Here is a 22,948-nt window from a genome sequence, read left to right as displayed (position 1 = left end):
ATTATTGCTACAAGGTCAAGCATTACCAACCCACCCATTATCACCAGCCTAAAAGCAAATTTCCCAATTCTGAATTCAGGCTTGTGTAACTTTTCATTCACCCATAAACAAGTATGACTTGACAAGAAGTATGGCTGATGAGATCAACTCTCTTTTTTCTACTTAGCCTCCGGAATCGCCGTAAGGTATTACTTCTGATGATGATATGTAAGAATGTAAATGAAGTGTAGTACTCTCTTACACTGCAACCATTAAAAGTAACTGCATTGATTGAATTGATCCTTCTATTTCTCTGTGATTTAAGTGTTCAATTTTTTTTTCTCTGCTACATAGTTATTTGAGCTCATTTATAGAAATGAAACTCTTTTTTTACAAGGTTTATTATTCATAACTGTATCTTGAAAAGTAGTGTTGAACAAGTATGAGATGTATATGAGTAATCAGCCAAGTAGTAATGCTTTAGAACATGTGATGGGCTAAAGCAATTAGGTTAACCAATCAATAATTAAAAATTAAACACCTAAAAATAACTGTTTATTACTATTACACAAATAACATCTTTGTATTAACAAATATTTTTTGTTTCATGGTTATGACTCCACGAGTCTAGATTTATAAAGGGTAATGGATAATTAATCTCTGCCAAGAATATCTTATTTAAATTAATTTTTAATAAAAAATCTTATTTAAATTTTACAAAACAAAAATTGATTACTAACACATAAATAAATTAAAATTTTCACAAAATTTCTGCCCAACAAACGAAACTTATTAATAGATTAAGTCAAGGATGATGGCTGCAGTGCCGCTGATCTTGCTGGTGAAGATATGAGACCTATAATAATAGCATCTGCTTCAAGTAACGTTAAATCTTTGTCAGAACCAAGAAATTTGGTAGATAATTCTAAATCTTTTATTGAAAGACGTACCTTAGAGCCTCTAACATAGTCACTGAAATATAAAATAGTATAAAACATAATCATTATATTGTTATAAAACTAATTGTTCACAATAACATCAAATAATAAGAAACAAAGTCAAAAGAAAACAAAAAAAAACCAATGACTTTCATTCCATGTGGAGTGAATAATGTTGAATAGCATGTACTATATATTGCATACAATAAGAAAAAAAAAAAAAAAAAAATATATATATATATATATATATATATATATATATATATATATGTTTAATGCATGGTCACTTAACAATGACACAATTTGAACTTTTATTTTCTTCCCATAAAAGCCCTCCAAAATATTCAATTCACTAGCAAAAACAATATAAACATAAAATTATTTATTTATTATTAACCAGTTACTGGTGAAGGAGGGACCAGTAAAAGTTTTCTTATCCATGCAATAAGGTGTTGGGTTAAACAACAATTGAATAACAGTGTTTCTGTAACTGGTATCGCTGTGCATAACATCAAAGGACTAACAACCTAAAGACTTTTTCAACTGCCTGTAGAACATGATGCTAGTCCAAAATATAGATCGTTGTCAGACATGGCATTGAAATCAATAAAATAAAACTTGAAAAACACCTTTAATCATTACTGATGAAATTTTGATGATATCTAACATAATACAAATCATATATACAAATCTTAGATTATGTGAAATATTCTACACTTCTGATGAACAAGATGACTGGTTTGGAAAATGACACATTTTATTATTTGGAGATTTGTTGTAATTTCAACCAGTGTGTGACAATCCAAATTACTTGATGAAACTAACTAATATTTAGGAGTTCCTTTGATTTATGGAAGATTCTTTCCATTACAATGACTTGATTATCGATGTGCAATAAAAAAACAATTTAGAATATTCAAAATTGCTATCTCAAATTAGAATTGGCGGATACTTGAACAATGACAATCTAAAACAACTTAATTCTAGAAAATTTGTTTTTACAAATACTAACTACTATAACAATTTGCTCGAATTGTGCAATTACATCAATAAACTACCACAGTTATGTCTTCTAGAAACCCATTACATGTGTGAAACATTAAATCTGAAATGTTAAGACGCATCTCTTCTGAAGAAATTGAATTAGGTGATGATTCGTTAAGATTGTGCAACTTATTTGAGGAAAAAAATCATAAAACTTTAAAATCAGATGATGAAAATTGTTCTATGACTGGAGGTCTTCTTAAGGTCATTAAAAATTTAATGACCTAAGGTCATTATAAAAATTTTTGCTAAAGTCATGTTGACTAGAAATATCGATGCATCTCAAGGATTTGTTAATGGTACCATAGGCATTGCAAAAAATATAAGAAAAAACTTTGATGATAAAATGTTCAACAAGTAATGATGACTTTATTTTCTGAGGAAGAACGTACAGTTGAAAGAATAAGTGTTAAATTTGAATTTATAGACAGTTTCATCATGCGGAAACAATTTCCTATATATTTAAGCTATAATATTACTGTATATAAATCACAAGGAATGAATAAAAAATGCCTTTGTAGATGCTGGTAATAATATTTTTACAGTTGGTCAAGCATACGTCGCTTTTTCTTCTAGTTCACTGATGTTCTAGTTCTTGAAGAGGGAAAAATGAATTTAAAAAAGTCAAGGATGATATTTGAGTTATGCCTAAACATATCAATGAGTGCCAAGAATCGAATGATGCAAGTGATATAAACCATGCAAAAGATAGAGAATTGCACAGATGATCTAATGGTGATTCAGTTTCGTGTTACGCTAATTCAGTTATTCAATGTTTGTTTAATTGTGCATTATTGAAGAATGAGATCCTGAAATTACTGAAAAATCATATATTACATACGTCACCTAAAAATTATACAAACAGAGCAAACGTAGACATAATAGAAATAAGAAAATCTGTACATGAGAATTTCATTATTCAACGACAACAAGATTCTGTTGAATTTTTCACATATTTAATTGACAAAGTTGAACCTTTCAAGAAAATTATAGAACACACTACATTATCCAATACACGATTATTTGTGAAAAATGATAAATGTAAATATGTTTCAGAGCACAAACAAAATAATTTAGTTTTACACATAGATATCAAAACGGATAGTTCAAAGAAAAATAACAGTTTAAGTATCCAAGATTTAATTCATATGTGCTGAATATGGAAACACAGATTTCATACATAGAATTCTTTAGGAAAACTGTTATCATTCAAATAAGATTAATAAAAAATGACGCATGCACACTATTCCAGAAAAATATAAAGTTATAAGTGCAATACTTCATCATGGGCAGTCAATAAAAGGACATTATAGTAGCATGATCAAAATTGGGAAAAATTGGACTGAAGCTAATGATTTATTAATTGCAAAAAAAAGTTGGCCACGAAATTCCAAAAACGTTTGTTTTAGTTTTAGAACAAATTTTATTTTTTATTAGATACGTGAATACAATCGACGAAAAGTTATTAGCAAACACACGAGAGATAACAGAATTTTTATAAATATAAAAATAAAAACACTTTCAATTTAAAGATTGACCAGAAAACAAAAAACATATGATATCCAAACTTCCAAACAAAAAAATTGTTAAGGTTTCGGCAAGAGTTTGCTGTCAATTGAAAACATAAAAAATCGAAAATAAAAATTCAACTATTTATTTATTTATAGTTCTTCAAAAAGACTTTGTCCGAATCAATAAAGTACAGATATGTAGGAAAGGCTGTTGTAATATATTTTGTGAAAAGCTATTGTGAAAGGCTATTGTTATATATTTTTCCTTCTTCATTTTCTCAAATACAACATACACCATTAAATATTTTATTCCCATATATGAATATTACATATTCATAAATATTAAATATTTTATTCTTCTTCTAATATTGTAACTATATGACAGAACGTTTTTAATACAAACCACATACAAAATCATCGAGAAATAATTGGATAAATAATTTTTTTATATACTTATACAACTACTAAATAAATCAAATAATAAAAAATGTCAATTTTCTCAAATATATTGATTGAAAATGCAAAAACCCTTGCTGGCCCAATTTCATACTTTTAAGAATGAATTTGAACGAAACTTCAATATTTTACACTTAACATTATTATTTATTGTTCTACACAAATGCATTAAAATCTCAAAAACAAGTTCAACTTTGTCAGTTATGTTGAAAAAATTCTATAAAATCTAAATCAATTTCTGATTTCAATAAAAATATCACTTGATGAACAGATCAAGTGGTTCCCAATGGTTAAAAAGTCACAAAATATTAATCATATGTAACTTTAACTTTAATAAAATATTTCCTTGATATTTTGATAATTCAAAGTGACAAAATCATTTCTAATCCCACACTCTAGTATCATACTACCAGTAATTATCATACTACTCTAGTATCATACTGCCTCTAATTGTGCATTAATTACCTTGAAAAAAATTAATTTTGTGAATAAAAAAAATTATTAAACATATTTCAATTTTGTGAACAAAATTTACGTTTTGTTTTGCTATTTTTAAATTATGCAACATTTTTTCTAGAATAAATTAATTTTTGAAACAAAGAAATTACGAACCGTTAATATTTTTTCAGCTAATTAATTAATTATTTTCAGTCATTGAATCATTTGATGTCATCAATTGAAAATAATAGATCAAGCCATTTTTTTAAGTATATTTTTAAGAAAAATTAAAAAATAATTGTAGAAATTAAGATGTACATTATTTTGCATGATACTCCCCCAAATTGCATCAAATTATTTTATACCACTAAAATTCTTATAAATGACTAATTAGGATTTAGAACTAGAGAATGATTACCCATATGATTTGCATTGGGAATGAAGTTTGAAGTATGAAATCGAGCCAGCAAGAGCTTCTGCATTTTCAATTAACATATTTGAGAAAATTTGATGAATTTTTTATTATATGATTTGTGTTATTAAGTATATATACAAGTGTATAAAGAAAATTGTTTACCTCCAATTGTTTCTCTATGATTTCATATTTGTTTTGTATTAAAAAAGTTCTATCATTTAGTTACAATATTAGTATTGTATTTAGTTACAATATTAGTTACATTAATATTATTAATGTAGTTACAATATTCATTATCCTTTCATACACATCTGTACTTTTGATTCAGACAATGTCTTTTTGAAGAACTATAAATAAATAAATAGTTGAATTTTTATTTTTTATTTTTGATGTTTTCAACTGACAGCAAACTCTTGCCGAAACCTCAACAATTTTATTGTTTTGGGAGTTTGGATTATTATTACAATAAACTAACATCAAATAGGGAGGTAAATAAAATTTATAAAAGTACTTAAAACACATTTCCAAAGACAAAAAAGTCATTTTCATCTCTTTTCCTCAACTCAAAATAGTATAATTTTTTTTTATTTTAGCAACTAGTGTAAACAGTAATAAATAATTATAGTAAATCAAACAAAATCAATAATACTAACGACAACATAAGTCAGTTAAAATTGTTTTATACTTAAAGCAAAGGAAACTATATGTAACAAAATACCTTCCATTCTTTTGAGGACGAGGACAAACACAGTAGAATTTCCATCCAAAATCAATATACAAGTCATCATCAACCACATGAAATATAATTCCAGATACTACTTTACCTTCAGGATCACCCAACTGTAAAATAATATCTTTTTCAGTACTAGATTAACAACTGATATTAACATCTAAACGCACCAGATAACATTTAATTTGATGAATCAAACTAAGCAGTAATGTACAAGTAAGGTATCTGCTTCACCTTTTTCAATGACTTTGCAGAGGTACTGCCGTCATCAATTCTTTTATAAATAACATGAATTTTTTAGTAAAAGAAGCATGTAAATTTAAAAGATTTTTTCAAATTCGACTAATAAAGTAATGCAGCTTTATAAGTCAAACAATTAATTTCATAATACATAATTTTTAAAAATGCAGTGTTATTTTTAAAAGAACTGATTTTTAGGTACCTCAATTGAAAAATAAAGAATTAATCAATTAGGTAAGAATATGTTCATAGTATTTCACTCTTCCAAACTGGATTCTTAGATCTGAATATTATTAAATGAAAACTAGTGTTATTCATGATAAAATTAAAAAAAATAATATCAAATTAATAAAAACCACCTGCACCATATTAAATTAATGATTAATATAAACTTCCCAATTTATATAAATCTATGTATATATTAATTTAGTAAAATCAATTCTTCCTTTATTGCTGTCTATCCTGTAATTTTAACATTAACAGGACAGTACTGTATGTAGCAGCTAGCCATAAACATGTATAGGAAATTTTAAAAAAATGTTTGTTATTAAGAATTTTTAATATTTAATTTTAATCTTTAATTAAATATTTTACACTATGTATGTAATAATTTTATTTATTAATGTATAATTTTAAAGTTTTTCATTTTTTTACCAACTGAAAATAAGGAAAAATCCTCAAAAGCACTTTTGATTTACAAATGAAGAAGTAATAATACGGAAGAAGAATACTTCTACAAATGAAGAAGTAATAAGAAATATTATTAGATTCTGTATTGTGGTGGATTGCTGAGTTTTACTTTTAGTTTTTATATATATATAAATTTAGCTTTTTATATATATATATATATATATATATATATATATATATATATATATATGTTTCATTCCAAAGCATCTGATGGTAATAAAAGCTTTTATATAACTCTAGTACTTAATTCATGTACCAATTTTTCAATCCTCAGAAAAGTGTACTTAAAAGTGCATTTGTTCTGCTCATCATATTTCTTCAGATTCGTTGTAGCAAAGCCAATTCAGTTTTGACAATGGTTGAAAAATATAGCCAAGCTTTAGCAGCAGTCTATACTGCAAATGAGAGATAGTACTTGGGTAATAATTTATTCATAAAAAGTAAATTACACGTACATTTTTTATAATATAATAATTAATTTTAATTTACTAACTGATTATAATTAATAGCTGGTAGCACCATCACTTGAAAATCCTAAATTTCAGTTTCCAATCCTGACTATGACATTTTGACGTAATACCATATGATTAATCTATTTTATTATTTACAATATACGAGTGCAATTATGTTATGAATGAATTCATTAAAATGAATATAATTATTACAAGATAATTTAATAAATTTAGATATTTATTTTATCAGTTCATATTTTGGAATTAAAATTTTGTTGGTAAATAATGTTATAGTAATGTTAATTATTCTTATTAAATAATTAATACGCCTAATTTGCTATGTGTTAGTTATATACGAGGGATATCTCTAAAATAAAGACCCCTGGGAAATAAATCTCTCTCCTTAAGGTCGGCGAATCTGTGTTGTTCATGGTCACGCCAGTAATGTACACACCGCATTGTTGTCTATAAGTTGTCACGTTGTAGTATCTTTGATTATGTGTGAGTTGTTACGTTATAAAATGAACAGGAAAATTGATGTTGCCGTCGACTGTGGAATACGTGGTCATACGTTTTTTAAACCATCAAAACGTTAAGTCGGCTGAAATTCATAGGCAGTTGGCTGCTGTGTACGGTAATAATGTAGTGAATGAAAGAAACGTCTGAAAATGGTGTGAAAGGTTTAGAAATAACAGAATTAATGTAGACGATGAAGAACGTTCGGGGAGGCCCTCGATAATCACAGAGGACTTCTTGAAACGCGTCGATGATGAAATCAGAAAAGATCGTCGTTCAACGAATTCCGTCCTGGCCATTCTTTTTCCTGTAATTTCAAGAGCTGTTATCGGTCTCATCGTTCATGACCATTTAGGGTTCATAAAGGTTTGTGCACGTTGGGTGCCGCACGTCTTAACGGAAAGTCACAAAAAATCCGAATATATCTGCTTCGGGATTTTTCATGCGCTACACAGAAAAAGGTGATGAGTTCCTTAATTCGATTGTTACCGGCGATGAAACATGGATTTCATATTACACAGCACAGAAAAAACGGCAGTAAAGTTAATGGCTTCATCCTCAATCACCAACCAGACTAACAATGGTCAAGCCACATCCATTTGGACGCAAACTGATCACAGTCACACAGTCTTTTAGGATCGGTTTGGCATACTGCTGACTGATTTCATGATTTAATAAAATCATTCATTATAGTGGAACGACTATAAATACAGGAGCCTACTGCGAAACTCTACGCAAGTTACGGCGCGCCATTCAAAATCGGCGACGTGGGCGGCTGACCGACGTCGTCGTCCTGCTGCACGATAATGCAGGTCCGACACGTGATTTACTGAGAACAATTGGATGGGAAATTTACAGGACTGTATGATCACCCATCATACAGTCCGGACTTAGCTTCTGATTACCATTTGTTTGGGAAATTGAAGGAATTTTTGAGTGATAAGTAATTCGCAGCTGACAATGAACTTAAAAATGCTGTTAATCAGTGGCTAAATGGACTGGAGGCAGAAAAATACGACGAGGGTATATTGAAGCTGGTGTAATGCTAAGATAAATATCTTAATTATAGTCTTAATTGACGATTATATAGAGAAATAGTATAAGGTATGTAGTTTACGAGAAATAAAAAAGGTTTTATAGAGTTTTCAGAATAATTTTTTTTACAATGCAATCGTCTTTACTTTAGAGATAACCTCTCATAATTTTTGTTGTGAGCAAGTAATCTATTGTTAGTTTGTGTGCAGGTGTGACACAGGTTAGTGATTGTCTTCCCCTGTGGGAAGCCACTGATTTGAGCTCACATCAAAAAAGTTACATATTAATGCTAATTAATCTCAATACTGTTTCCTGGACACTTTTGATGTCGGCTCTAATTAACGACAAATCCTTGCCTAGTAATCTAGAATGTAATAATACAGGCATGCTCATTAGAAGAACAAAGTACATAGCTGTTTACAGCCTTCGACTCAACGGGCTGGCTAAGATATCCAGAGACTTCCATAACACCCAACAAATCAAAATTGCATCATTTTCTAATCTGAAATATTGTGCAAGTATTAAAAAAAAATTGTTATTACATTGAGAATCCTTATTTGAATTTTTTGGTAACATATTGGGCAATTTTTGACATCAGATTTAGTGTTTCATTGGAAGCAATTCAGAGAATCAAGTTTTAGTTTGCATTCGTAACAGGTTTGAAAAACAACATAAATTAAGAGTCCTGTTTAGATATCAATAAAAAAAATGCTCTTATTAGGTGAGTATTGACCTTAGGAAAAGAGTATTAAATCAATTTCAGTTTCTTGTTTTACTAAGACTGCTACCACTAGTATTAAACATGTTAATTTTTTCAGATATTAAGACTTTAGAAAATACTGATATTCAGAAACATAAATAAATGCTTAACCATAAAAATCAAAGTATCAGATTCCATTCATTAAAGATAAATTAATCTAGTTTAAGTAATGATTAAGTTTAAGGTGATTAAATTAATCACCTTTACAAATGTAATACAATATTACATAATGCTATCACCTTTACAAAAGTAATACAATAGTACATAATGCTACATAAAAGATGTTGCTTGAGTGCAGATTATTAATTTGTTGAACTAAAAATTATTTAACAGTTATCAAAATAAAATAATCACACACAAATGTTTATAAATACCAATACATACACTTTATATAAACAAATTCAGTGGAAATATCAGTAGAACAGTGCTATTGGTATACATATACATATACATATACATACATATATATATATATATATATATATATATATATATATATATATATATTAAATAAATTCTTGCTCCAGATGAATGACTGTCGTTGATGGTCACAATATGATGTCGCTGACATGAAAAGTTGACTACAGTGTAATTCAGGATGCAGAAATATTAAACTCTACGTATATCCTTGATCAAAATAAACACACATACATTAACTGATTTTTTATGTTTTTAAAATAACCATTCCTGTCTTCTTTTTCTTTCTTTTTCCTGTTTAGCCTCCGGTAACTACGTTTAGATAATTCTTCAGAGGATGAATGAGGATATGTATGAGTGTAGATGAAGTGTAGTCTTGTACATTCTCGGTTCGACCATTCCTGAGATGTGTGGTTAATTGAAACCCAACCACCAAAGAACACCGGTATCTACGATCTAGTATTCAAATCCATGTAAAAATAACTGGCTTTACTAGGACTTGAACGCTGTAACTGTCGACTTCCAAATCAGCTGATTTGGGAAGACGCGTTAACCACTAGACCAACCCGGTGGGTAAACCATTCCTGTCTGAAATAACTATTACTTTGATAAGTCAACAACTGCAAAACCATTGGTCCAAAATTGGACAAGGATAATGAGCAATAATTATTTAACAAAAAATAATTAAAATAAAATAAAAATATTGCAAGTTTATGAGAAAAGAAACTGGGAACTAAAATAAGATCTTTTGGTTATTACATAGTAAGTTACTAAGCTGCAGGCTAATCAGTATAGATATAATATGACTAGTATAAATAATTACTATGTAATAAAAAAATGTATTACTTTAAAATAATTATTACAATTATATTCTAAAATTATTTTTTTAAGTTGGTCCTTCCATTATTTTTGTACTTATGTTTAATATGTTCATAACCTAAGTCTATTTTATTTAAAATTATTTTGACATTACAGTTAGGGATGAGAGAGTTAGCGTGTGAGGGTACACATAAATGAGTAGGATATCGAATATTTAAGGCCATAAAATCAATTTAAATTGAGATTTTATTTTGTCTATTTAAATAATAATATAAGATTTTACAAATGTGATTTCCAAGAATTTCAAAATTTGAATTACAGATCAACATAAATTTTTCCCAATCTATAAAAAAGGTAAATTTAAGATTGAAAACCTTTATTTATTAAAGGAATAAATATATCAACAAAAAAAAAAGGAGTAAATATCCACAAAAGCAGTACCACAGTAGAAAGATATTTGTTAAAAAACTTTTAACAAATTAAATGTGAGAAACCATACAAAATCATTATTCTTGTAGCCTATATTTTAGTTCAGATTGGGGGTTTGAAATCACAACTTGACTGCAGTCACTCCAACAGCAAACAGTAACAGATTTGTACGTACATTTACAGTACACATAGATAAAAATCATTTGAATTTTTAGAATGTTTTAAGTTGATTATTTTTTTTTAAATTAATAAAAAAATGAAATATTCTACTGGAATGAAAACATTTTTTCCATTCCTAACTAACAATTTAATAATATATAAAAGATAACACAATTTATGTTAATACAAATTAACAAAAGACATTATCCACAAATCATATCAACCTAAGTTTGTCGAACTAAATATTAACTTTCCATTTTACACAAAGTTGCAGATACATTTAAATTAAAATTCTGATTTTGTGTGAACAAAGAAAAATATAATTATCTGACCAGATTACTCCAGTAACAGTAAAACTATTCTTTTTTTTATGTGTATGTTCAAAAAATGACCTAATTTTTGTAACAGCATGCCAACCAATGCTCCAAGCGTGTTCCAACAAGCGGCAACCTCTACAAATGCAGCACCATTTGGCAATTTAGAAATTTAAAAGTGAAAATAAAAGATCTTGAAGAACAACGTGGTAGAGTAAAATTTTTCTTCTAACAGAAGAATATGTAAATGGTTCAACAAGCATTTGAGAAAGACTGCACCACTATGAATGGTTCAATAGTATTAAACAGGGCAAAAAACACACACTGACGAAGTTTCCAGACCCAGATGACCTTCCATATTAACAAACAATAAATTGATGCAGTTTGCGAAGATTGCCATTTAGCTGTCCAAGATATTGCTGAAGAAGAGGGCACAGCATCGGATCATGCCACACAATTTTAAAATGAAAACTTAACAAGCATCATACCATTGCAAAATTCATATCTTGTTTGCTCATCAATGATCAAAAAGAGTATCATGTTAACAACAGCTCATAAATATTTTAAGGCACTGCACGATAGATCTTCATCGTGCAGCGCCTATGAAACTTTTTAGAAAAATATTATAACAGAAGATGAATTTATGGTTACAACGGAGGAAACCAATACAAATTAATCCCAGTGGGTGAGGAAAGGATCATTCTGACTAAAAAAAAGCCTGACTGAATCAGTCATACATGAAGATTACATTGGACACTCTCTTGGTGGTATTTTTTTTTGACTGGAAAGGCTTGGTCCATTATGAGTTCATTCCACATGATCAGAAGTAAATAAGGAGTGCTACATGGAAGTTATGAGGAATGCTGTATACAAAAAGAGGTGTTTGAAAACCTAGAGTTAGATGTGGCATCATAACAACGCATCACCTCATGTGCCACTTCTTAACCACCATTATTTGCTAAATCACAAGAGAAAAATTATGCCTAACTTACCCTACTGTCCAGCTTGACCCCAGGTGATGTTTTCTTGTACTACAAATTGAAGGTAACCTTGAAAGGACATAGTTTTCAAATTATAAAAGACTGAGGAATATACGATATAACAGCTCCAAATCATCCCCATAAAAGTGATACATAAAAAAATGAAAAAAACATTGGTATGGTCATAGTTCCAGCAATGGGGACTACTTCAGGGGTGAAGTCTATTTAAAAAATTGTTAAAAGATCAATGAAATTTTTATTTCACAAGTCTGATCTTTTTTGGAATATATTTTGTACATTTACCATATCTGTGTCATAACAATATTTACAATCCACATATAGTTTAAGTAAATTAAATTAAATGCATGATCCTTTTTTCAATTTAAAAACATTGTTTTGAAAATTTTTCCTTGTTTTAATCATTCTAATAGGATACAAGTAACATTTTTAATTTTAATCTTTCACATTTTAAGTTTAAAAAATTTTAAAGCAACATCTTTTTGAAAAAGCATATTTCTTATTCATTATAAACAAGAGAATCATTTAACTCTGATCATTTTCTAGCTGAACTCAACAGTAACATAAAATTTTGATTCACTAAGAAATCACTTCTTTTTTCTATATATTTGAATCTTCATTGCATCCCCAGCATGTCTAACCTTGAAAAAAAGTTTCATTACTGGGTATGAGCTATTGGTGATGTTGACTAGTAAACTTTATTATTAATAATGCCACCAAATAATTCAAATTCAAACAAGACAGTCCAGCAAAACATGAAATGCATAATAACATAAGTAATTCACATAATGAAGAATCATTTCAAAACTTTCTCAAGAATTAAATACAGCAGACGTCAACTTAATTACATAACAGTATGAATATAACAGAATAACTAAACTCTTTTTTTTTGTTGTTACCTTTAATGTTTGGTTAATCACAAAACTGTGATAAGACAATTCTGTTACAGTAAAGTATATATCTACTATTATTTGGTCATGGGCAAGCATTCTACTAATCTGTTCCCACTTCCATTCCTTACCCCTAAGCCGGATTTTCATATCACACTTCCCTCTTCACTTCTGACCACAGCATTCCAGTCTCCCATCAGCACCAGTACCTTACAACAGTCCTTTTCCAATTCTATTACGTCTTCAATACCCTCATACATCTCTTCAATATTCTCTTCTTCATAATTTGATGTTGGCATTTATACTTGTACTATAACTAAATCTTTTAGTCATTCCAGTCCTTATTGATATTAATCTATCATTTAACATTATTTTATATAACATTCTATTTTATATAATATTATTTCTGCACCTGTTTTCCTACTTAGTTTCTCATAATTATTGCTGCACGGTTTTTACCTTTCTTCCATAATAGAAGAGTGATAACTTCACTCTTCAGTTCACTCTGAATATTTTTGACATTCCAAGTTCATATGTATAACTGAGCCTTGGGCAATCATAAATGAAAGCCAAACAATGGAAACTTAATTTAAAAAATAAAATAAAATAATTATTAATAAGAAAATAAATAATAAAGCATAGGCAACATAGCAGATTGATTATTATATATGCTGGGGGTGAAATGGGATTTATTCCAAACACATTATTAACCTGGAAAGCAAGTTCAACAATGGTGACTATCACATGAATGCAAATAATTACTTAAAATGGGCTGATGAAAAGTTTTTCAGAAAATTCCATAATTTTAGGCAATATACCTTATCACAGGTCACTGCAAGAAAATTTACCCATATCCAATACAAGAAAACAAGAAATGCAGGAATAGTTAGGTAATTATTGCATTCCATTCTCATCTACTATGCAGAAATTTCAACTATATGAAATAACTAAAAGGAACAAAGAAAAACAAAAAATTTTTAAGTTTACTGGATCAGCACAATATCAACTGAAAAACAAGAAGATTTTTTCATAAGGTATAAAATTGTACATTATCAACTAAAAATGAATTTATTATATTATTTAATATTAATCTATTAATTCTTGCCATAATCAATATTAACATGAATGAAATAATAATTATAATAAATATTAGTAGTGCTAATTTTTCATAGTGTATAAATATAAAGATGGTTCCGTAGCGAACCGAATGTTAAGCTAGGTGGATAAAAGAATGTCGGCTGGAGCAGGTTCAGTTGACATAGTGCTAAGCTTCAAGATTCACGCCCTTCACTACGGAGTGGAAACTGGTAAACTAAAAATAATAACTGGCCTAATGGATCAACACAAAATTTTCATCATAGGTCTGCAGGAAATAAGAAACACAATCAGGATCCCATGGAATCTCAAGGATATAGGATCTACAAAGCTATACAAAGTAGGTCTGAAAAGTTCCCGAACTAAATTTCTGTAGTCGATACAATTAGCACCATCTCTCGGACACCCAAGGAACTACGTAATACGACGTCTGATGAGTGTGTGCAAAATTTCATCACGTTTCGTCACTCAAGTTATATTCAACCAAGTATGTTGTGTTCATATGACCTTGTGCGAACTCGCGACATGGAACAGAGAAGTGCGATAAAATTTTGTGTTGACTTCAAAATATTTCGTTGAAACTTATTCTATGATATAGCAAGTGTTCGGTGATGAAGCCGCATCTCGTACTACAATATACACGTGGTGGAAGCAGTTTAAAGTCGGTAGACAGTTGTTGGATGACGAACGAAGCGGGAGGCGGTCAACAGCTGTTCACAACGAAAATGTTGCGAAAGTGCACGCGCTCCTGCTCGAACAACCTCATCTTACCCTGCGGGCCATAGAAGAAGAGCTAAACATCGGTAAAGACGCGGTATGTACAACTCTTACAGAAAAAAATGAACGGCCGAAAGGTGTGCTCTCGTTTCGTTCCACACTTCTTGACCGAAGAACAAAACCAGGTGCGTCTGTCTTTCGTGCGCTCAAGACTTCTAAAACTGCCGATAGCGACCCGAATTTTTTGCAAACAATTGTAACTGGTGATGAAAGCTGGTGCTTCATATATGATCCGCAAACGAAGCGTCAATCCGCTGGTTGGTTTAGTCCTGAAGCATAAGACCGGCGAAAGTCAGGCAGCAAAAATCAAGACTGAAAACGATGTTTATTGCATTCTTCGACAAAAAAGGGCCTAATTCATCATGAATTTGCTGAACTGGCCAAACCGTGAATTCTAAATTCTATTTGAAGTAATGAATGATGCGTCGCATTCATCGAATCCAGCCCGAGTACCGGGATCCAAGCAGTTGGACTCTCTTGCATAATGCCCCGGCACACATGTAAAGTTTTAATACGTTATTAAGCCGCAAATCAAACCTCCGTCATATACCACTCGCCCTATTCACCCGACTTGGCTCCAGCAGATTATTTTCTGTTCAAGTTGAAAATGAAAGACCGCTTTTTCGACAAATTTCCGGCCATCTAAAGGGCGTGCACCGAGCAGTTGAAGGCGATCCCGCAAAGTGATTTCTCCAGAGCGTTTGACGGACTCTACCGGTGCTACAACGAGAGTATAACTGGAGAAGGTTTCTATGTAGAGAGCAGATGTGAGTAAATTAATTTATCTTTAAATCTGTATTAGGTAGATTTCATAAGTAAGCTACCTATTAGTAATAGGTACCATGATTCGACCACCATAAGGAGATCTACAACGTAAACGTCCTCTGAGGAATAGACACAGGCTCAGATCACTACGTAGTCAAAATTAAAATTAAATTTATATTTTTAATTTATATTTGTGAAGTAGAAACACTGCTGGGAAGAGTGTGTGAAAAGGGGAGGGGAGTACTTTGAAGGGGACGAGGACCAATAACCTGTAAAACTAATTATAAAGATTAAAAAAAAAAGTTCAGTTATTTTCTGAACAAACCTCATAAAGAAAAAGAATGTAGTAAAGTTTCAAGAAATCTCATGAAAGTATCACATCACGTATGTCCAAGTAAATGTTCAATACAAGCTGCAAACAAGTAAATGAACAACTTGCAAACACCTTTAACAAATCATTAATCTAGGTGATCACTGATTATAAGCTGGAAGCAGCAATATCAAATCAAAATGTAATATGAATAGATTAACCTGGAAGAGTGGCCAAACTGGATGTGGGGGATAGTTAGAAACACAATCTGATAAAGCAATACTGACACTAGAGAATTTTTGAAAGCAATTTCAATACTTTTAAATTTTAATTAAATACAAATCTTATAATAATAATGAATAACTCTAATTATAAGATTGACAATAACTTTAAAAAGTGAGAAAATAAGATACAATATGTGGACATACAGACTACACAAAATGTGAACAAAACAAAGTACAGTTACCTCCAAGTAATAAAAGAAATACATGAGTTGTACAATGCAGAAATGAATTACATGAAAAAAGTTTCAAAAAAATGTAATGTAAAAATAATTAATTGGAAAAAGAAAAACAGCAGCAATTTTGAGGATGTTTTAAAAACTCACACTACTTCCAAGTAGGAGAATTAAACTTTTGATAACATCACACTACAAATAGTCGTATCATATTACAGTTAATAGTTATCTTGCAGTTTGTTAACATTCCATTTGTTACTCCCTCTATAAACGCCAACATACTTGGCGTTTATAGACCTAGAAAAGGCATTAGATAATGTAGACTGGAATAAAATGATCAGCATTTTAAAAAAATTAGGGTTCAAATACAGAGATAGAAGAACAATTGCTAACATGTACAGGAACCAAACAGCAACAGTAATAATTGAAGAACATAAGAAAGAAGCCGTAATAAGAAAGGGAGTCCGACAAGGATGTTCCCTATCTCCGTTACTTTTTAATCTTTACATGGAACTAGCAGTTAATGATGTTAAAGAACAATTTAGATTCGGAGTAACAGTACAAGATGAAAAGATAAAGATGCTATGATTTGCTGATGATATAGTAATTCTAGCTGAGAGTAAAAAGGATTTAGAAGAAACAATGAACGGCATAGATGAAGTCCTATGCAAGAACTATCGCATGAAAATAAACAAGAACAAAACAAAAGTAATGAAATGTAGTAGAAATGACAAAGATGGACCACTGAATGTGAAAATAGGAGGAGAAAAGATTATGGAGGTAGAAGAATTTTGTTATTTGGGAAGTAGAATTACTAAAGATGGACGAAGCAGGAGCGATATAAAATACTGAATAGCACAAGCGAAACGAGCCTTCAGTAAGAAATATAATTTGTTTACATCAAAAATTAATTTAAATGTCAGGAAAAGATTTTTGAAAGTATATGTTTGGAGTGTCGCTTTATATGGAAGTGATACTTGGACAATTGGAGTATCTGAGAAGAAAAGATTAGAAGTTTTTGAAATGTGGTGCTATAGGAGAATGTTAAAAATCAGATGGGTGGATAAAGTGGAAAATGAAGAGGTATTGCGGCAAATAGATGAAGAAAGAAGCATTTGAAAAATATAGTTAAAAGAAGAGACAAGCTTATAAGCCACATACTAAGGCATCCTGGAATAGTCGCTTTAACATTGGAAGGACAGGTAGAAGGAAAAAATTGTGTAGGCAGGCCACGTTTGGAATATGTAAAACAAATTGTTAGGGATGTAGGATGTAGAAGGTATACTGAAATGAAATGACTAGCACTAGATAGGGAATCTTGGAGAGCTGCATCAAACCAGTCAAATGACTGAAGACAAAAACAAAAAAAAACTCCCTATATGAATCACAAGACCTTGCTGATGGTGAGGGGGCTTGAGTGATCAGAATAGGTGGACCGAAGGTGCAACCATATCGTGCAGGTATCTGTTGAGGGCCAGACTAAAGAATGATTCCTGAAAGAGGGCAGCAACTATTTCAGTAGTTGTTAAGGGCATAAGTGAGTAGGACTTAGCCATATCAACATCACTCAATCTTCTGAGTATTGCACAGCTGAAATCAATGGACAACTACAGCTCTTTTTTTTTTTCAAGAAAATGTAACTCTCTGCATTTTCATGTAACAAAGACTGAGGCACCTTCCTTGGTAAAATATTCCAGACGTAAACTAGCTCCCTGTTCAGATCTCCAAGTAAGGACTATTAAGGAAGGGATCACCAGAAAATTAAAAAATAACATTGTACGAGTTGGAGCATGGGAAGTTAGAAGTCTAAAAAAAAGGTTAGTAGGTTAAAAAAATTTAAAGAGGGAAATGGATATGTTAAATGTAAACATAGTAGGAATTAGGAAGGTTCGGTGGGAAGAGGAAAACGACTTTTGGTAAGGTGATTTTAGAATAATTAACTCAACGTCAAACAAAGGACACACACGAGTAGGTTTTGTAATGAACTAGAAGATAGGGAAGAGAGTAGAATATCTCAATAAGCTTAGCGATTGTTAACGTCTATATTCCTACAAGTGCCCATAATGATGATGATTATGATGATGATGAGGTAGCGTGTATACAAAGAAATTGACAAAGCAATTTAAGACATAAAAGGGGATGAAAATTTAAAATACCTGGAGATTGGAATGTAAGCATCAGAAAAGACAAGGAGAAGCTTAGTGAAAAAGCTTGGTGATCTGTTACATTTACACGGATTTGAATACTAGATCATGGTTACCAATGTTCTTTGGTGGTTGGGTTAACCACACATCTCAGAAATGGTCGACCTGAGACTGTAGAAGACTACAATTCACTTACAGCCTTCAAAATGACTGTTATTGCCATGATACCAAAGAAAGCAGGAACACATAAAAGTGAAGAATACAGGACAATTAACTTAACTATTCACGCATCACAGATCTTCAACTACAATTCTATACAAAAGAATTAGGAGGAGAGTGAAAGAAGTGTTAGGAGAAGACCAATTTGTTTTCAGGAAAAGTATAGGGACAAGGCAAGCAATTTTAGCGCTCAGATTAATAGTAGAAGGAAGATTGAAGAAAAGCAAACCAACAAACATAGCCATTTACAGACTTAGAAAAGCAATTTGATAATGTAGACTGGAATAAAATGTTCACCATTTAAAAAAATGTAAGGTTCAAGTATAGAAATAAAAGAACAATTGCTAACATTTGGAGGAACCAAACTGCAACAGTAATAATCAAACAGCATAAGAAAGAAGCAGTAATAAAAAAGGGAGTCCGACAATGATGCTCCCTGTCCCCTGTTACTTTTTAATCTTTACATAGAACCTGCAGTTAATGATGTTAAAGAACAATTTAGATTCCGATTAACACTACAAGGTGAAAAGAAAAAGATCCTACGATTTGCTGATGATATAGTAATTCTAGCCGAGAGTAAAAAGGATTTAGAAGAAACAATGAATGGCATAGATGAGGTCCTACGCAAGAACTATCGCATGAATATAAACAAATACAATACAAAAGTAATGAAATGTAGTAGAAATAATGTAGATGGACCACTGAATATAAAAATAGGAAGAGAAAAGATTATGAAAGTAAAAGAATTTTGTTATTTGGGAAGAATTACTAAAGATGGACGAAGCAGGAGCGATATAAAATGATGAATAGCACAGCCAAAACGAGCTTTCAATCAGAAATATATTATGCTTACATCAAAAATTAATTTAAATGTCAGGAAAACATTTTTGAAAGTATGTTTCCAGCATGGCTTTATATGGAAGTGAAACTTGGACGATTGAGTACCTGAGAAGGAAAGAACCTTTGCAATGTGGTGCCATAGGAGAATGTTAAAAATCAGATGGGTGGATAAAGCGACAAATGAGGAAGTGTGCAGCAAATTGATGAAAAAAGAAGCATTGGAAAAATATGGTTAAAAGAAGAGACAGATTTATTGGTCACAACTTTAGACATCCTGGAATAGTCGCTTTGATATTGGAGGGGCAGATAGAAGGGAAACATTTGTGCAGGCAGGAAACATTTGAAATATTTAATACAAATTGTCAGGGATGTAGAATGTATGGAGTGTACTGACATGAAACAACTGGCACTAGCTAGAGAATCTTGGAGAGCTGCATCAAATCAGTCAAATGACTGAAGACAAAAAAAAAACATTTGTTACCAGACTCAATACCTATATATTTATATCATTAAAATACTAAAACAATATTATTTTAGATATTAAAAAGTATATTTAACATTTCTGAGAGCAAAACAAAACTTTTTATGTCAAGCCAGTAAACTGACCTAAATATAAAATGACTGTACGGTCACTTTGTAAGGAAAAATGATTTTTTTTTTATGAAACAAAAATTAAATTAAAGAGTCATTTTAAGATTCATAGTGTCTGATGAAAGATCATGCACATAACACTAAGAACAGAATTGTTGAAGATTGAAATCGATAAAAGATGCAAAGAGTAAAAAGCATTTCGTTGAAATAACATTAGGTTGGGATAGAAAATCTTTTATTCATAAGTAGGAAATGTTCAAATAGGATGTCTTTTGGTGATGAAAATATGGGACACATTGTAAGTTATCTTTGCAGTACCAGAAAATCTGTGTGTAGACAGTTTTGTGAACTCACTTATAAATCATCTGTATATAAGGTGTTAAAAAGGTTTCATCTCCAGGGATATGAACTATAGTAACTACAAAAATAACCTTAAGAAATATGAATTTATTACCAATATTCTCAATGAGAATGGCAAAATTTTTTGATGGTGATTTTTAATGACAAAGCCATTTTCATATTTCTGTGCACAGTTTTAGACAATTTCAGGATTTGAGTAATAGAAATCCACATGAGTTCATTGAACACTCCTCAAAAGTAGATTTTATGTTATGTTTCTATGCAAGACTAAGTATGAGTAATTAACAATTTCTTTTTTAATCTATTCTGACAGCTTATATATATATATATATAATTCCTTGATCATTGTTGAAATGTTTGTACTTCTCCAAACAGTAGATAAACTGTCTTGTTTCAACAGGATGTAGCTCATCCAAATAAAACAAACTGTTCATGATTTCCTAAATAAGGCATTTCAGTAATTCTGAGCAATTACTTAATCACCTTCAATTTTTTCATACTTTAATATACCATAGTATGCTTAGGATAAAGAAAACTATGCGTTGGATCTAAGTATCCGAAAGCAGGTTTGGACAGTAATGACCCACAAGGTCAAAGTTCATGCCATGTAATCAGTATGTAGTCAATTAGCAATCAGTTTTGTGAGTTATGATGACCTGTTCAGATGAATCTGATCTGTGAAGAGGTTAGGATTAAGGTTAGAGTTGAAGTTAAAGTTAGAGCTATAATTACAGTTAGATTTAAAGTTAGGTTAAGGATAAAGCTTGTGAGAAAGAAATAAACTATAAATTAACCTTAATAGTCATCAGAGTCAGACTTGGAGTCAGCCATAGATGACTGACAGTGTTCTTTGTAAGGTGATTATTATCACACACATGACATCCCAGGGCATGTGGTGCAGTCTCTCACTACAGAAACATAAATCCAGCCAATTGTCCTAAGAAATGCTGTTACATATTCCCACATCTTGTTAATTTATCCCTAATCTCTCTCAACAAAAGTCTAACCTTTACACTAACTCCCTGTCAACAAAATGAAGTGATAGCTAATTGACTAAAGTACTAATAATGTGGCAGACTTTGACCTTGCTCTGGTCATCTGCTGTTCTAACCTGCTTTCTGACATTTAGATTTTGTGTTTTCCTGAACCTAGGCACATCTATGGTATATTAAATCATGAACAAAATTGAAGGTAATCAATTAATTACTCAGAATTACCAACATTTTCCTAATAATGAAATAAACATTCTCTGCAATCTCCTGTTTTTATTTCACTGGACTATTGGGGTTATGTGAAGCAAAATGATAATGCACAACCTAAAACTAAATCAATGGCAACTATTATCATTTATAATGTTATACCTGCTGTTCTAAGTAGAGTATGATAGAAACTGGATTACCAAATTAATGTGTACAAAAACTCATAAAGCTGACACTTAAATTCACGGAATAAAAAGCGAAATCAGGTCTTCTCTTTAAGTTTGGAGCTCATCTTTTGCCTATCACTTTTGTTTAGTCACAGTAATTAAAATAGCATCATGACTTCAAAGGCACACCATGCATAAACATTACCCTGAGTTAAAGTGGAAAAATTCGGCAGGATAGAAACTGTAAACTTTTATACTGCAAGGAACTCTGTTTATTATTTATAGAAAATTTAAGTAATTTACAAATAAACGAAAAAACCTCCAACTAGGAAGACTGATAATTATAATACGAATTTTAAAATAAACTTACATCTATAAATTTCGACTTTTTAAAAAGAGTAGCAAATGGCTCATCTTTCGTATTTTCTTTCTCATCTAATGCTTTCGTATACTTTTCAAACGCTTGGGCAAATCCACTCGTACGCTTTTTTTTAATATCAGACTCAGTTTCACCGGTAGTATAATGGGATTTGAATAAATACTGACAACCAACACGTGAGAAATTCTTCACTATGTAACAAACTCTTTTGTTCAACGCCATCGATCTACCACCAAAACTGAGTCAAGTTAGATAACCTTAAGGACCAATTTGTTAGCGATGCAACACGATAAACATCTGATAAGTATGTACTGCCAATACGATCACACTAGTTAGGAACACAACCGATCTGTATAAGATCATGGTAGCACTAAGAACTGCACGTCCAATACTAATGATTATTACAATTTTCATA

The 22,948-nt window shown here is 30.7% G+C and overlaps 1 protein-coding gene across 1 annotated transcript; it reads right to left on the bottom strand.

Moving 5' to 3' along the window:
• Positions 1–512: 512 nt before the first annotated feature.
• Positions 513–22,873, bottom strand: mRpS28 (mitochondrial ribosomal protein S28). Its single transcript, XM_075362875.1, has 3 exons — positions 22,525–22,873; positions 5,500–5,621; positions 513–951 (listed from the first exon to the last, which is right to left on the bottom strand). Exons 1-3 carry the CDS (start codon positions 22,753–22,755, stop codon positions 780–782), a joined length of 525 nt encoding a protein of 174 aa, XP_075218990.1. The 5' UTR covers positions 22,756–22,873; the 3' UTR covers positions 513–779.
• Positions 22,874–22,948: the final 75 nt, after the last annotated feature.

This window comes from Lycorma delicatula, chromosome 1 (genome assembly GCF_047948215.1).
Source record: "Lycorma delicatula isolate Av1 chromosome 1, ASM4794821v1, whole genome shotgun sequence".
Classification (NCBI taxonomy): Eukaryota; Metazoa; Arthropoda; class Insecta; order Hemiptera; family Fulgoridae; genus Lycorma; species Lycorma delicatula.
Note: the sequence above shows the minus strand (reverse complement) of the source record. Positions and strands in the feature narration are given on the sequence as shown.

Coding starts and splice junctions, on each gene's coding strand:
- mRpS28 (XM_075362875.1), bottom strand. CDS start 22,755: ATGGCGTTGAACAAAAGAGTTTGTTACATAGTGAAGAATTTCTCACGT. Junction 5,622..22,524: donor AAAAGTCGAAATTTATAGAT/GTAAGTTTATTT, acceptor ATTATTTTACAG/TTGGGTGATCCTGAAGGTAA. Junction 952..5,499: donor CGTCCTCAAAAGAATGGAAG/GTATTTTGTTAC, acceptor TTTATATTTCAG/TGACTATGTTAGAGGCTCTA.